Raw genomic sequence first — 14,223 nt, 5'->3', positions numbered from 1 at the left:
TTTAGCGATACAGCGCGAAAGCATGCTCAGGCTCGATGGAGGTATTAAAGCCACAGAGGAGACATCCACACACCTTAAGGCTGAGCAGGCCTCACTTGCCGCAAAACAGAACAAACTAACAGACTCCCAAGCCACCATGACACAAAAACTGGCTGAATGTGAAGATCGCAGTTGCAGCACACATATTAAGATCAGAGGCATCCCTAACACGGTGGAGAGAACAGAACTGCCACAATTCATAAGACGCTTACTGCAGCATATACTTCCCCACAAGCAAGCTAGAAGCATCCTGGTGGACAACATATACAGAACCAGCAGGCAGGGCAGACTGCCCCAGCAAACACACAGTGATGTCATAGTACAACTCGTTACACAACTGGATAAAACGGCAATCATGTCAGCGGTCAGGGAAACACCATCCCTGTCCTTCGAACAACATACTCTGACATTCCATAATGATCTCTCCAGGACTACTATGCTATGGAGACAAACGATGTGCCAGGTCACCAGCGTCCTACGACAGAAGAAGATCCCATACCGCTGGGGCACACCACGCTCCCTACAGGTCACCTTAGAGGGAACAGTCCACAAGCTACACTCGCCAGCAGAGGGCCAAAGGTTCCTAATCCAGCAGGGTATTGCTACACAGGTGGAACCAGGGAGAGGCAGCCCTCGGAGACAGCAATGGGATGTGGACAACATCACCCCGTTTGAACCGCGAAGAGGTCCCCACGCATCCGTTGCAAACTCAGAGGACTGAACCACAGAGACTGTCATCACTAAGCCTTGTTGAGGCACTGGACACTCTACCAGGTTGTGCACCCTCCCTAGCCAGGGCCAGACTGAACACAGCACAGGCTAGCCTTCCTTGAGCTACCCCCCCCTTCCCTTACACTTGTACTAGCGCATAAATAAGGTCACCAACCAGGGATAACCAAGTGTCAGACAATAACCCTGCCAGCGGCACATACCAGCTTCCCAAACACCCACAGCCAAACACTTACCACAACACGATAACAAGGGTGAACCCTAGACGAAACACGAGATGGCTCCGTAGAGGACGACCTCCCTGCTGGCAGCGACACCTGAGTGCAGGCCACTTCAAGCCCCACCACACACCATATACACCCCGGAGTCATGTAACTGACCTCCTTACACATTAACCCAAAGCCTCAGTAAACACCAGCACCCACCCCAACAAGCCCTATATGCCAAATGCTTTCCCTGTGAAGCCATTAGACAAACCCCCGAGGCACTTACCACAGTCCCAGAGAGACAGACACTCACACGACACCGTACATATGAGAAACCCAGCCCGCAAACAATTCGGTAAACATGTTATTCGTGTTGATATATAGCTATCTATGTAAGTTCTCCTCACTTATTTACTGTATTAATCTTATTTGCCTTAGACTATACTCCCATGCCAGCACTAAGCTGCTAGTATAACGTTATTCCTGTTGAACCTTGCTTCTAGCAACCCAATATTTAGTTAACTCAAGACACAGCAGGGCAAGCTAGGCCTAGAGGGAATAGAAATATGTCTATACAACATAGGCAAGTCTTAGTAAAGGTATATGCTATATAATGTCTCCCAGCTTGTTAAAACATAGTTCAACTTTGATATACACTATCTCTGCCAGACACTGCTAGTACGCAATTTGTGCCTATATACTATGACTATAACAGCACAGCAGAATAGTATTGACAACTAATCGTTAGTATATCTAATGGTAACCTAGATCATCTCAATTCATCAACCAATCTGTTTAGTTAAGCATGTGTAAAAAACATAAAATAGTGCGAATTCCCGAAAAATACAGCCTTCCCAACATATATGCTCCACCTATGCCTATTATGCTCTAGCTAATATATTACCGTACTGGCAGAACGCATAGAGGCCTACGGCCTGGGACTTAATCCCTTATAACCTCAACGTGTTAAGTAGAGTTCTAATCATTATTTTATGCAGGTCACTTCTATTATCTTTCTTCTATGTGAAAAGTTGAATGCTAAAATATGTCGAGACCTGCAGCAAATGTGTGATAACGGCTTGTATATCTTTATAAATTAAAAAATTGTGCAGAGACCAAACTGTCATACAAATGTACAACCGTGTCAAAACTATGCTTACATATGTTGTCGTGGCAGTGTAAGGTGTATTGTTGTTACTTGCACAACGAAAAATAAAGAATAATAAAAAAAAAAATATCCTTAAATATTTAATTGTGTAACAAATCATTTATACGCTGTGTTACTGTCTAACACACTGGGTATTTATATCTGCTGTCTGATATAATTAAACACCTAAAAAAAAATTATTAGGATACAAAAGGGATATTATCGAACAGACCTTGTCTGCAAACACCGTACATTCCAAAGCAGAATTTATTTACTTATAATGTGTGCATTGCTTAATATTTGTATAATTATCATCATGGTATTTTATGGAGAGCTGGCCTTAACATAGACCACAGCTGTTGCTACAAAATCCATTAAGCTGGGGGATCTTATCTTTTGTTCATCTGTTTTCTATAAAATTGTAAAAAAAAAACAACAAAAAAAAACCTGTTTAACTGCTTTTCTTAAAATATATGAATTTTCCTTGACTTTAAAAGACTGTTTTTGAAAACTAACTTCAAATAGTCTCTGTTCTATTTATTAGTTGGCTATTTTTTATATTGCAAATTGCCTTTTTATTAATTTACATTGTGTTTTAAATAATAGGTTTGCAACAGACTTCTTCACAAACTCCGTCTTGTGCAATACAAGGATAGAATTACTGCCAATTATAGCTGTGGCACACGGAGGAAGCTATCTACCGCTCTGGCCCTTGTTGGACGGCCTTCTATTCTACTTTTGGTAAAGAGAGTGTCTTACATTTCTACTGACAATATTAATATTTACAGTGAGGGCAACAATTTGTGCTCAGGCTCTCAATTGTTAATACTAAACTGCACATATTGTATTCAAAGTATGACATGAATGCCTGTAAATTTACAAAAGCCTCCTGCACACAAAACATTAATTATACAGTTTGTCTGTCTCAATACAGTGCTGGAAACTCAAGGCCTACTGATATGCTTGTCTGTAATACACTTGAGAACCAATAATAAACACAGCACATGCAAATAACAAGTATTTGTTGCACACTACTTCTAACAAAAATAATTGAATCCTTTGCAATGCAAAAAAATTGTATGCAATTGGATCAATATTGGGTTCTCCGTATAATGGAAATATATTAAAAAACAATAAAAATAAAAGCTATCAAGGCAAGGGTGAGTAAGGATGTAAGAGGCATCAACTATTGTCGGGTCAGAGGCCAGCCTACCTTATTTTGGTATGAGAGCTATCTGTCTTTGGCTGTGAAGATTCTGCAGACCAGAAATGCACTGTTACTACCTTGTGAACAAATGTTGTTTATCTTTGGTTTCGTATAGGATGAGCCAAGCTCAGGAATGGACCCAAAAACAAAGAGACATCTTTGGAAAATTATCTCTGAGGAAGTTAAGGATCGGTGTGCAGTAGTGCTCACATCTCACAGGTGAGGGGCATTTGATTTTTACTTGCAAAGCAAATCTAGCTTCTATGGTGCAAAATGTTATTCTTATTTCACTCAACATGAAACAAACATATTTAATTAGTGTATGCTGTAAGCCCACCCCCCCCCCCTCCCCAAAAAAAAAAGAAAAGGAAAACTGTAAATTTATAGATTGTGTGATGTTAGGATGAGTGATTAAGGTTAATGGTATAGTAGATGAAGGATTATGAAGCTGGTATGGGTGAGGGTTGGTATTATATTAAGAAAGGGTTAAGAAACAGAGAGAGGAGTCATGGTTTGCAGTACAGTGAGAGAATAGTTATTGCTATGAAATAGAGGCAGGGGTGTGGTTAGCAGTATTATTAATGAAAGCTTAAAAGTTAAGAAATATGAAGGACATGTAGGTTTAGTAAATGTAAGAAATGATTAGGAAAAAAAAAAGGTGGTTACCTGCAGCACAGCCCGAGGAAGGATTCAGATCCCAAAGCCACCCAACAGTTGGCTGAGAATATTAATTTTAATGCAGCTCCAGTGCTCCACATTATTTTTTCTCCATCATATTGAACACAAATGTTAAATTGTAGAAAACCTGATTCTGATTTTATTGACTGCAGTTAAAATTATGCTATGTGAAGAATCACATTGAACTCAGTGGAGAGTAAGAGAATACACTAAAACTGATCTTATTACCATGGGAACGAGTGGAAAAACCCCATCTGATTGTACCACTTTTAAAAATCTGTCCCAGCGCTGGCTATAGATAACCCCCATTTTTATCTGACGCATTGCTTGTCTGCATATATTTTTTTTTTATAATCTTTATTTTTAAGGTGCAAGAAAATTCAGATAGTTTGACATGGCCCAACAGCATATGTCAGACATTTCAATTTACAAAGCTTTGTAGTTGCAGGCAGCTCATTTGCACATTTTATGGTATGAGAATAATAATGCTGACATCATGTTAAACTGACATATCTAGGAGGTTGTTTCTCACTGGTTTAAGGACACGTGAAACACTGTCTAGGCATGCATAGTACTGCACCATTTTTAAAAATGTTGTCATGAATAACAACATGTTTTATTACAATTAAGATTGAGGGGAATTCAGGCTAGGTATACATGTCACATGCTGAATAAAACGTTTAAGCTAAAGTTTACAACTGATTAATTTAATGGCCACTGGGTATTCTATACTCTTGAAAAGCTCAGAGAAGAGAACAGAAATCCCTATACTGACAGGAAAGTAACAGTAAAGCCTCTGTTCATCCAATGCCCCCAGAGATTGATGATCCAGCCCAGACTTTCTGAGGCTGTCCAACTACAGATGTCCCAATGCAGCTCAATGAGCTGTAAATAAGTCTGTAGATGTTTTCTGACATTTTTCTTGTTAGAATTAACCTGTATTCACCAGCACATCTTTTTTAAAGGGATACTATAGTGTTAGAAATACAAATCTGTATTCCTAACAATAGACCCCTCTGGCCCCCCCCTCCCTCACGGGTCAGCCAGGCAGCAAAATGGTTAATAAAACCTTTAGTTACTTACCCGATTTCAGTGATTTTCAGTGTGGGCTAATTCGTATGGGGCAGAGATTGAGCAGTGAGACTGCAGGGGCATAATCTATACACCAAAATTGGTTCATTAAGCTAACATTGTGATGCCTTTAGTATCCATTTCATTCCCCCTTCCTTCCATCTCATTACCCCCCTCCCCCCCATTTAATTGCTATTTCCTGCAAGATAAGCACCCCTCATTTGACTTCCCGTTTCTTTGGTAATGTAGTGTAGTATCCTTTCTTCCCTGATGGTTTAGTGGTATGCTGTGTGTGAGCAATATTGGTCTGTTCTCCCAGGTTCATGTTGCTGCCACTGCTTCTGTGAAACTGATTAATGGAGGAGGCTTGAATATGACCTCATATCCTCCTGACTGGCATCATTTGGTGCTTCTTGTGTTATCACAAGTGAAGTGAGTGTAGGATAAAGTTAGAGAATCATACTTCCTCACTGCTTCTTCTACACAGCATGGACAGGAGAGCTTTAATGTAGTCAGCATTACCTTGCAGTCAGTTATATTTGTCTTCATAAAGTTCTAGCTCACCTCTGCAGTATGCGAGAACTTTAGTGGTAAACTTTAAACAGGGTTCACTCTTTCATAAGGCATGTACATGGGGCTCTGATATAACAATGGGGCAGTGCCAAACTCACAGCTAGAGCTTTCCCCCTAGGGGTGCACCTGCTAAATATGCAATTGCATAATGTCGAAAAGCAGAAATGTACCATTGCTTTGTTAAATAAAAATTATATTCAGTATAATAGGTGACAAAACCACTTTACATACAATACAATGCAAACAGTACTTGACAAAAGAGCTTGAAAAGAAACGGTGATATCTCCAGAAACCGTATAGGTAGGTGCACACAGAGTGCCAAAACCAAACATAGGGAGACCATGTTTTGTGTATCACTGATGTCCTCTGTGGTAAAACACACAATAATGTGTTGTGTATCTTTGAACTCCACTGTAGTAAATGGTGCAATAATATGTTGTGTGTCTTTGAACTCCACTGTAGTAAAATGAGCAGTATTACGCAGTGTATTGGTGTGTATCTCAGAGCTCAAGGGCAATGAAACTTACTTAAGTAATATTCAGTGAGTGAGCATATGATAGATTTCCACAGTAATACATTTCACAGTAATGTGCAATGTGTGTAAATGTATCACAGAGCTCCACAGTAACAAATTGCAGAAATATGAGTACTTGTATGTGATTTTCAATATATATTAAATGCAGTTGGACTGGTATCTTGGGAGGAGGGGGAGGGGAGGGGGGGGGGGGGGGTCCAAAGAGAGACCAGGCTGTATGTAAGGCTGTAAGGCTGTATGTAAAGGATGGCTGTGGTCACTCACCACTAATAAAAAACAATAAAAGGCTGATTTATAACTCTTCTTTTATTCCCCCCATTTTACAGCATGGAGGAGTGTGAAGCCCTCTGCACCAGACTGGCAATCATGGTGAGAGGAAAATTTCAATGCATCGGTTCCCTGCAGCACATAAAGAACAGGTCAGCTATATGTATTTCTGTTGTACGGCATTGTAACATCAGTCAGATATTTTATTGTCAAATCAGAGAACCTGCTGCTGCTTTATTCCTTACTCCACTATAACATCACATTAACACAACTGTTCTCTGAAAGTCACAAATAGAAACATTAACACTAAATATTTGGAAGCACAAATTGCACACTGCATAACACCTACAAATTAACTCAAAATCAGAGAAAGGTTCACCTGTTTTATGTTTTTGGGTGCACTCGATAACAGTGTAATAAACATAAATATACAAAGTGTGATTCTGTTTATATATGTGTATAACTAACTATCAGGTGTATATATTAGTGAGCTTGCCATGCATTCTCCCTATAGCTGAGTAAAGAATAATACCCTTACAATGTAGACAGCAGACAATGCCCCAAGACAGGCTCCCACGTTGACGTCAGGCATGACATGCCATTCTCTTGGTTCCATGAATATAATGGAAAGAAGGACATTCTGATTTTGAAAAGCGTTTTGCAAAAGTTTTATTATTTATGAAATAATAAAACTTCCTGACTGTTTCTTTAAGAAAGTACAGTTGTTATGGTGTTTTTGTATTTTATGAAGTCTTTGTAATGTATTTAGTTCTATCCAAAGCAGCCACACTATAAACGATTTTAATGATTATACAAATAATACTTTTAATTAATGTATAGTATGGACAACGCTACACTTTTCCTTCAAGTAACACAATACTATTTCAGACTACAAGTACCTTTACATAAATACAGAATTGTGAATCTCAAACATGACTTAACTTGACTATCCAAATATGTTTTGCTTAATGATAAGCATAGTACGGGTGTAAGGCAATTGTGAGCTTTTATTGGTCTATTGCACCTTTCTCCAGCAAAATTGGCTTCCTAGAGAGGGAGGCTGACTTCTCAAGGATAATACTGTTAAAAAACAGACAGGTGAGCATAACAATAATGATGTCTTTCCTAATGGCTAAAAGGATAAGGAAAAAAAGACTGAGGTATGAAGGTCAGGGAGATCCTTTTATAACCTAATCTTAATTGTTTGATTGTTTTTACTGTCCTATTGGCTAGAGGGAGGAGCTAACCCATTAGTTAAATGTTGCCTTAATGATCCAGGTAAACTTATTTCCTAATCACAACTATAGACATGACAAAGAAAGGTTAACATGTCTGACATTATTCCCTTGAGCTCAGAATGACCCTTTTGTGATCTGTTCTCAGGTTTGGAAGAGGATTCACAGTGAAGATGCATTTGAAAGACTCATCTGTCAGTGTAGAAACAATCACCGAGTTCATGCATTCTCGCTTCCCAAACACATATCTGAAGGTAAAATCAGTAACATTTACAGTCAATTCTAGGAACGACTCAGATGCATTTGTCTTTAGAGATATCCATCTTAGAAAATGTGCAAAGTTTCCTTATTCAAACAATGTCATATTTATCTAAGCTCTCTAGAGGATAGTGATTCCTATTTCTTACAACTGATCATGGAAACAACAAAGGAATATCACAGTATATATCTTAAAGAAACACTCTTGATGTATAGGGTATTGTGCCAGGAATGCACCCCCGCCCCCTCCCTGCCCCTTCCATTTTAAGTAGTCAAACTAATTTTAGGACAGTTTGACTTTTTACCTGTGGTCTGCCGGGATCTGCACTCCATCTCCAGTACAAAAGATGGAGAGCTGTGATGCTCTAGGAGCCAAGTAGATGACCGAGGAAATATGAAATAAGTCATGTAATAAATTACCTAGAATAATATATTACCGTTAGTGCAGGCAATTTCATTTTACCATTTTTGCAAGTTCCAATCTATTGATCTGCAATGAAAGCTTCCTGGTTTGGTAAATGATCCTCCAGTATCTAAAGGGAAACATATACAATAATTTATTTATATTGTGTCATCTAGTAAACCATTACCTGGGATTCATGCAGAGGTTATTTCTTTCTGAATGAATTTAAGCCACACATTAATCCACTTACTTGGGAAATACATCCTTCCTGGGACTCTCTGCAAGTCAAGGCTCAATAGGGTCCTGGAATGAGGCACCTGTGACAATGATGGGTGCAAAACCAAGGAGTTGGCCAGGACTCCCAAATATACAAACAAATACAAGAGGGCTGCACTCACCTGAACATGCATACATTATAGGGTGCTGCTGGGGACAAAATATACAAAATACAGAATCCAGCGCACTCACTTATTCACTAAACAATGATTTCAAATCTTAGAGATTGTAGTAGTTTTATTTAAAAACACCTCACCTAGGCAAAAAATATGTGTATATATATATATGTAATATATATTACATTGTATATAAACATAAACTTATATATGTATGTATACTTACACAAATGTATAAGTTTAACACATACCAGCTAATAAATTTAGCCAACCATGACAGGTGCATTCTGTATTGAGGTATCTTGCCATAGATCTCTTAAAGGATTTTAGATTGAATGAAGATTTTACCTTGTCCATGAGGTTATTCCATAATTGCGGTGCTCTGGAGGAAAATTAGGATTGAACCACTTTATTTTTGATATGCTAAATAAAGTGCCAGTACTGGATCGGAGGTTATAGAAGGTGGGAACAGCTGGGGAGAGCATTCTACTCAGGTAGTGTGAGAGCTTCCCAGAAAACCTCTTATGCACAAGGATGGAACGATGAAGAGTGCGTCTGGATTCCAGCGATAGCCCGTTTAGTTTTTTTAACATGTCCCAATGGTGGGTCAAGAATGAGTCAATTGGAACAGTAAAAAAAAATATATATGGTCCAAATTAGGCAACTTAAAGTGCAGACCAATAGACTCAATCCTAATGTACAAATTGCAACACTAGTAGTCATTAGATTAATTCATTAAAGCGTTGCAAATTTAGTCAAGGCTATACTGATAGTTGTCCACTAGATGTCATTGTTGCAACAGACATATATATGCTATGAAATCAAATATGATCAGTTCCTAATAGTAGCGATTTTACATAAAAGGATATATGGAAAAGATATGGAAAAGATAATGTATACCAAGTGAAAATTATGTATAAAGGGGGATTTATTGAGGCTCCCACATAGTGAATATAACCCCAATTCCAAATGGTTTATAGACAGAGCGGTGCATGGATCGGCTGTTCCTTACATCTCTATTACTTGAGATTGCAATGGAGGTTTTGGTAGATGGAGGGAACATGGGCTGGCTGGCAAATATGCAGGGATTAGTATCCAGTGATCTAAATTAAATGAGATTAGGGAACAGCCAACCCATGCACCACTCTATCAATGAATCATTTGGAATTATGATTGTATTCACTGTGTGGGAGGCTCAATAAATGCCCCTTTATACATATTTTTCACTTGGTTGGATTTTATGGACAATCGCTACTATGAGAAACTGCACGTATTTGATCTCATAACATACATATGTATGTTGCAACAATGACATCTAGTGGACAACTACCAGTGTAGCTTTGACTAAATTTGCAACATTTTTGCAAAACAATCTAATGAATACTAGTGTTGCAATTTGTACATTAGAATTAAGAGTCAATTGGTCTGAACTTTCAGTTGCCTAATTCGTATTTTTGTTACTGTTCCTACTGACTTATTGTTGGATCATGGAGGGAGTTTTTTTTAGCACTATATTTTACTAAACTGGCAATACTGATCTTGTGAAAAATAATCAACTTACCAATTGGGCACTTATTAATGATCCCTGATTACATTATGATGGGTTGATATTTGATTGATACTAAATTAAATTACTCATAATATACTTTGTTGATTTATTATCTATCATTTGTATATATTTTTGGATTCATTTTTTTCTTTTCGTCCTTTTTATATTTACTAACCCAAGATTGGGTGATTGCCTTATGTTGATGTAGCTCTACTAATTTTTAAGTACGAACATTAAACGATACGTTTTAAACTTTACAATTTTTCTATTTCCACTTTTCTATTTGTACCCATTTATAGAATCACACTTGATTTGTCTCCCGTATATTAGCACTTTGTCTTTCTTCCATTTTACTATAATCCCCCACGCTCCTATGTTTTCCTGACTTCATACTATTTTTTTTTATTATGTAGCAGTTTGGGGTACACAATGCCCCCACATTCACAGAAAACCTGCAAAATCCAAGACTTCTTGGTTTATAAGTCACTTTCTTTCACTACTTGTTTGCACACAATTTTAGACAGCATTATAGTCAAGTAACTGCAGTAATACATAATTGACTGTTTTTCATTTGCAGGATCACCATTTCACTATGGTAGAATATCACGTACCAGTGTCTGCAGGAGGTGTTGCCAGTATATTTGATCTTATTGAAACCAATAAGGCAAACCTGCACATCATTAATTTTTCAGTCAGCCAGACAACACTGGATGAGGTACAGAAAAACAAATATTACCCTGGTTTATTAAAGTTGTGTTAATGTTTACAATGTAATAGATTAATAAAATATTTGCCTGGTAGTGTCACTTTTTTCATTGAGTAGTCAATTATGCATGCTTCAAAAATAGTCAAATGGAGGCTTGATTGAACATTAAACACAAACAAGCACCTGACTATTCCAAACAGCATGGGAGTCTGTCAGTGTAAACTTTATTCCATAAAAAGAAGTGACGTCTGTGATTTACCATGGACAAATAAAATCTATGTTTTGTTGAAGGAAACCATTGAAAATTATTTCACTATTCTGCCTCTTAAACAAAATAGCTATGTTAAAGCACTCAACAGATGAACTCAGCTGTTGGGCTGTTCCAAGCAAAGGATATGGAGAGTTCTTAATTGAAAGGAACACTCCAATAGCCAGCACAACTTAAATGCTACTGTGGACACAAGATTTGTCTGAGGGCAGCACAACACGAGCACATCACTAAACATGTGAACGACCCCTAAGACCCTGCAGAAAGCACTCTCTGCAAGGTTCTGTAGGTTGGAGGCTAGCAAGACAGGCCCCTTCAGTGGATGGGCCAGCCCCATTTCCAGATGGGTCCAACCATTATGAGGGTCATCAATGGGGTTAGTAGGGTCACTGGCAATGTCCCCTTAGGGCCCGCCCCTGTCCCAGGCTCATAAATTCCAATATTTTGACCCACATTCATGCTGTGAATTGCTCTCTGTTCAAATCTCTTTTGATAAAGAAAGAAACATGTTTATTTCTGCTGTATTCAGCACACACCCACTCAGCAATGCCTCCCTTTTTTACAAAACCTCTCTCTAATTGAAAGGTAAAGGATGTAGCTAAGCCAATGAGATATACATGCAGAATTACACTTCAGAAAGCAATGTGGAAAAATACCGCATGTAAATGAGGCCAAACCCTATCAAATATACGTAAGTTGTGTTGGTGCCTGGAATGTCCTTTGGAGCTTGTTTATTACAAACTTTAGACTAAAATAGTAAAAAAAAAATCTCCAGCTGACTAACTGTAGATCCGAGGTTTCTAAGGCTTGCTTTTTGAAAGCAGTCACTAAATGTGTTCTATCTGTTTCAAAGTAGCATAATTTTTAGACATCCATAAGATTGCAGGTCAATAACATCTAAAAGGTCTTCAGTTTGGCACACCTGAGATCAATTGAAATAAATAGTTTTACTGTACTATACTGTATTTTGATATTTAGACTTGTAGAGTGCAATACAATCAGTATTTCTGGACTATAGGTTCTCTTCTGTCTACCACCCATTGCATTTAAAAAAAAGTAAGTAAAATAAAGACTGCTTATCTTGTTTCCAGCACCAGGACTCCTCTGCATACCTGCTGACTTCTTCACAATCTCCTCCAATCCATTGCTTCTCATAGAGAAGCAATGGATTGGAGGTAAACACGAGAAGACCTCCAATCAAATGCTACAGAATTTTACTTGATGTGGAGGAGGAAGCTCCTCTAGTGGCTTTCAGGAATAAAGCCACTGGAGGTGGATTTACCCTTAAAGGGACACTAAGGTCACCTGAACAACTTTAGCTTAATGAAGCAGTTTTGGTGTATAGAACATGCTCCTGCAGCCTCACTGCTCAATCCTCTGCATTTAGGAGTTAAATCCCTTTGTTTATGAACCCTAGTCACACCTCCCTGCATGTGACTTGCACAGCCTTCCATAAACACTTCCTGTAAAGAGAGCCCTATTAAGGCTTTCCTTATTGCAAGTTCTGTTTAATTAAGATTTTCTTATCCCCTGCTATGTTTATAGATTGCTACACCCTGCAAGAGCCTCCTGTATGTGATTAAAGTTCAATTTAGAGATTGAGATACAATTATTTAAGGTAAATTACATCTGTTTGAAAGTGAAACCAGTTTTTTTTTCATGCAGGCTCTGTCAATCATAGCCAGGGGAGGTGTGGCTAGGGCTGCATAAACAGAAACAAAGTGATTTAACTCCTAAATGACAGTGAATTGAGCAGTGAAATTGCAGGGGAATGATCTATACACTAAAACTGCTTTATTTAGCTAAAGTAATTTAGGTGACTATAGTGTTCCTTTAAAATAACAGGAGCACTGAACCCAGACCACTTAATTGAGATGAATTGGTCTGGGTGTAATAGTGTTCCTTTAACCCCTTAAGGACCAAACTTCTGGAATAAAAGGGGATCATGACGTGTCACGCATGTCATGTGTCCTTAAGGGGTTAAAGTTCTTGCATGGTTAAAAATGAAAAAAAGATGCATTGTAAAAAAAATGCCTGCTGAAATCAAATTTAAAAGAACAAAGCAAAAAAAAAAAAACAAGGAAGATTTAACATAAAATCCTGAAAAATAGTGCTTTTGTTTGATAAACGTTATTTTGAAATACAACTATACTAACATTATAATTTTTTTAATTTAATTCTAGGTTTTCATCAATTTTGCCCAATCTGAAGCAACTCCTGATAATTCAAGCATAAGCAGCCAAGACTTTATCCAAAGTGTCAGTACCTAGAAAACTGCAAATATTTGAAGGTTTACCAAGCAATCTCAGGAACACCTGACAATTAATGCACTTTATAAAAACAAGGTCATCTTGAAAGACTATTTCACTTGAATTACATTTTGGGTTATCTTATTCAGGATTTTTAAACAATCATTTAATATGTGTTTTTACACTTGTGTAAGTCATGCTTGTATGATGTATATTTATTCAAACTTTAATACGTCTGTTGAAGCTGCCATGTAGAGTGTGGATAGAAAAATTAAGAATTGAGTAATCCATTTTTAAAGGGACTTGCATTACATTATAGTATAACATAGGGGTGCCAATACAGGTAACCTCTCTGCTCTATGATGGACGCAAGTCTCTTTTCAGCTATGTAACTATGTATATGATAAAGGCCAATAATTGTCATTAAATGAAGCTGGAAGCTTGACTTGCAACAATCTAATTAAGTTGATTTATGCAATGTCCAAACCAATCAAAATTAGAGAAAATAATAACCAGAAATGTATTTGTCATGGAATTTAAATATATTCGCAATCTTTTATTTTAAATCTAATATTATTTTAAACTGTTTGTCTCACTCTTTGCTTAAAAGGCAAATTTGAAAATGTTTACAATTTCCTAGTGTAATTAGTTATTTTTTTTAATGTAATACATTTCATCAATATATGACTTACCGCTGCTATGTATTTTGCA

At 37.6% G+C, this 14,223-nt stretch overlaps 1 protein-coding gene across 1 annotated transcript in view; it reads left to right on the top strand.

Annotated features, from left to right (window-relative positions):
• The window catches only part of LOC134571247 (uncharacterized), a 149,596-nt gene extending 135,716 nt beyond the window's left edge, over positions 1 to 13,880 (top strand). The window contains exons 53-58 of the mRNA XM_063429420.1: positions 2,728 to 2,862; positions 3,444 to 3,547; positions 6,512 to 6,604; positions 7,836 to 7,941; positions 10,867 to 11,004; positions 13,447 to 13,880. Of these exons, the coding sequence (XP_063285490.1) occupies positions 2,728 to 2,862; positions 3,444 to 3,547; positions 6,512 to 6,604; positions 7,836 to 7,941; positions 10,867 to 11,004; positions 13,447 to 13,533 (663 nt within the window). The 3' untranslated portion in view covers positions 13,534 to 13,880. The remainder of the gene's footprint in view (positions 1 to 2,727; positions 2,863 to 3,443; positions 3,548 to 6,511; positions 6,605 to 7,835; positions 7,942 to 10,866; positions 11,005 to 13,446) is intronic.
• Positions 13,881 to 14,223: the final 343 nt, after the last annotated feature.

This window comes from Pelobates fuscus, chromosome 8, assembly GCF_036172605.1.
Source record: "Pelobates fuscus isolate aPelFus1 chromosome 8, aPelFus1.pri, whole genome shotgun sequence".
Taxonomy (NCBI): Eukaryota; Metazoa; Chordata; class Amphibia; order Anura; family Pelobatidae; genus Pelobates; species Pelobates fuscus.
The sequence above is the reverse complement of the archived record's forward strand: the minus strand, read 5'-3'. Positions and strand labels throughout refer to the sequence as shown.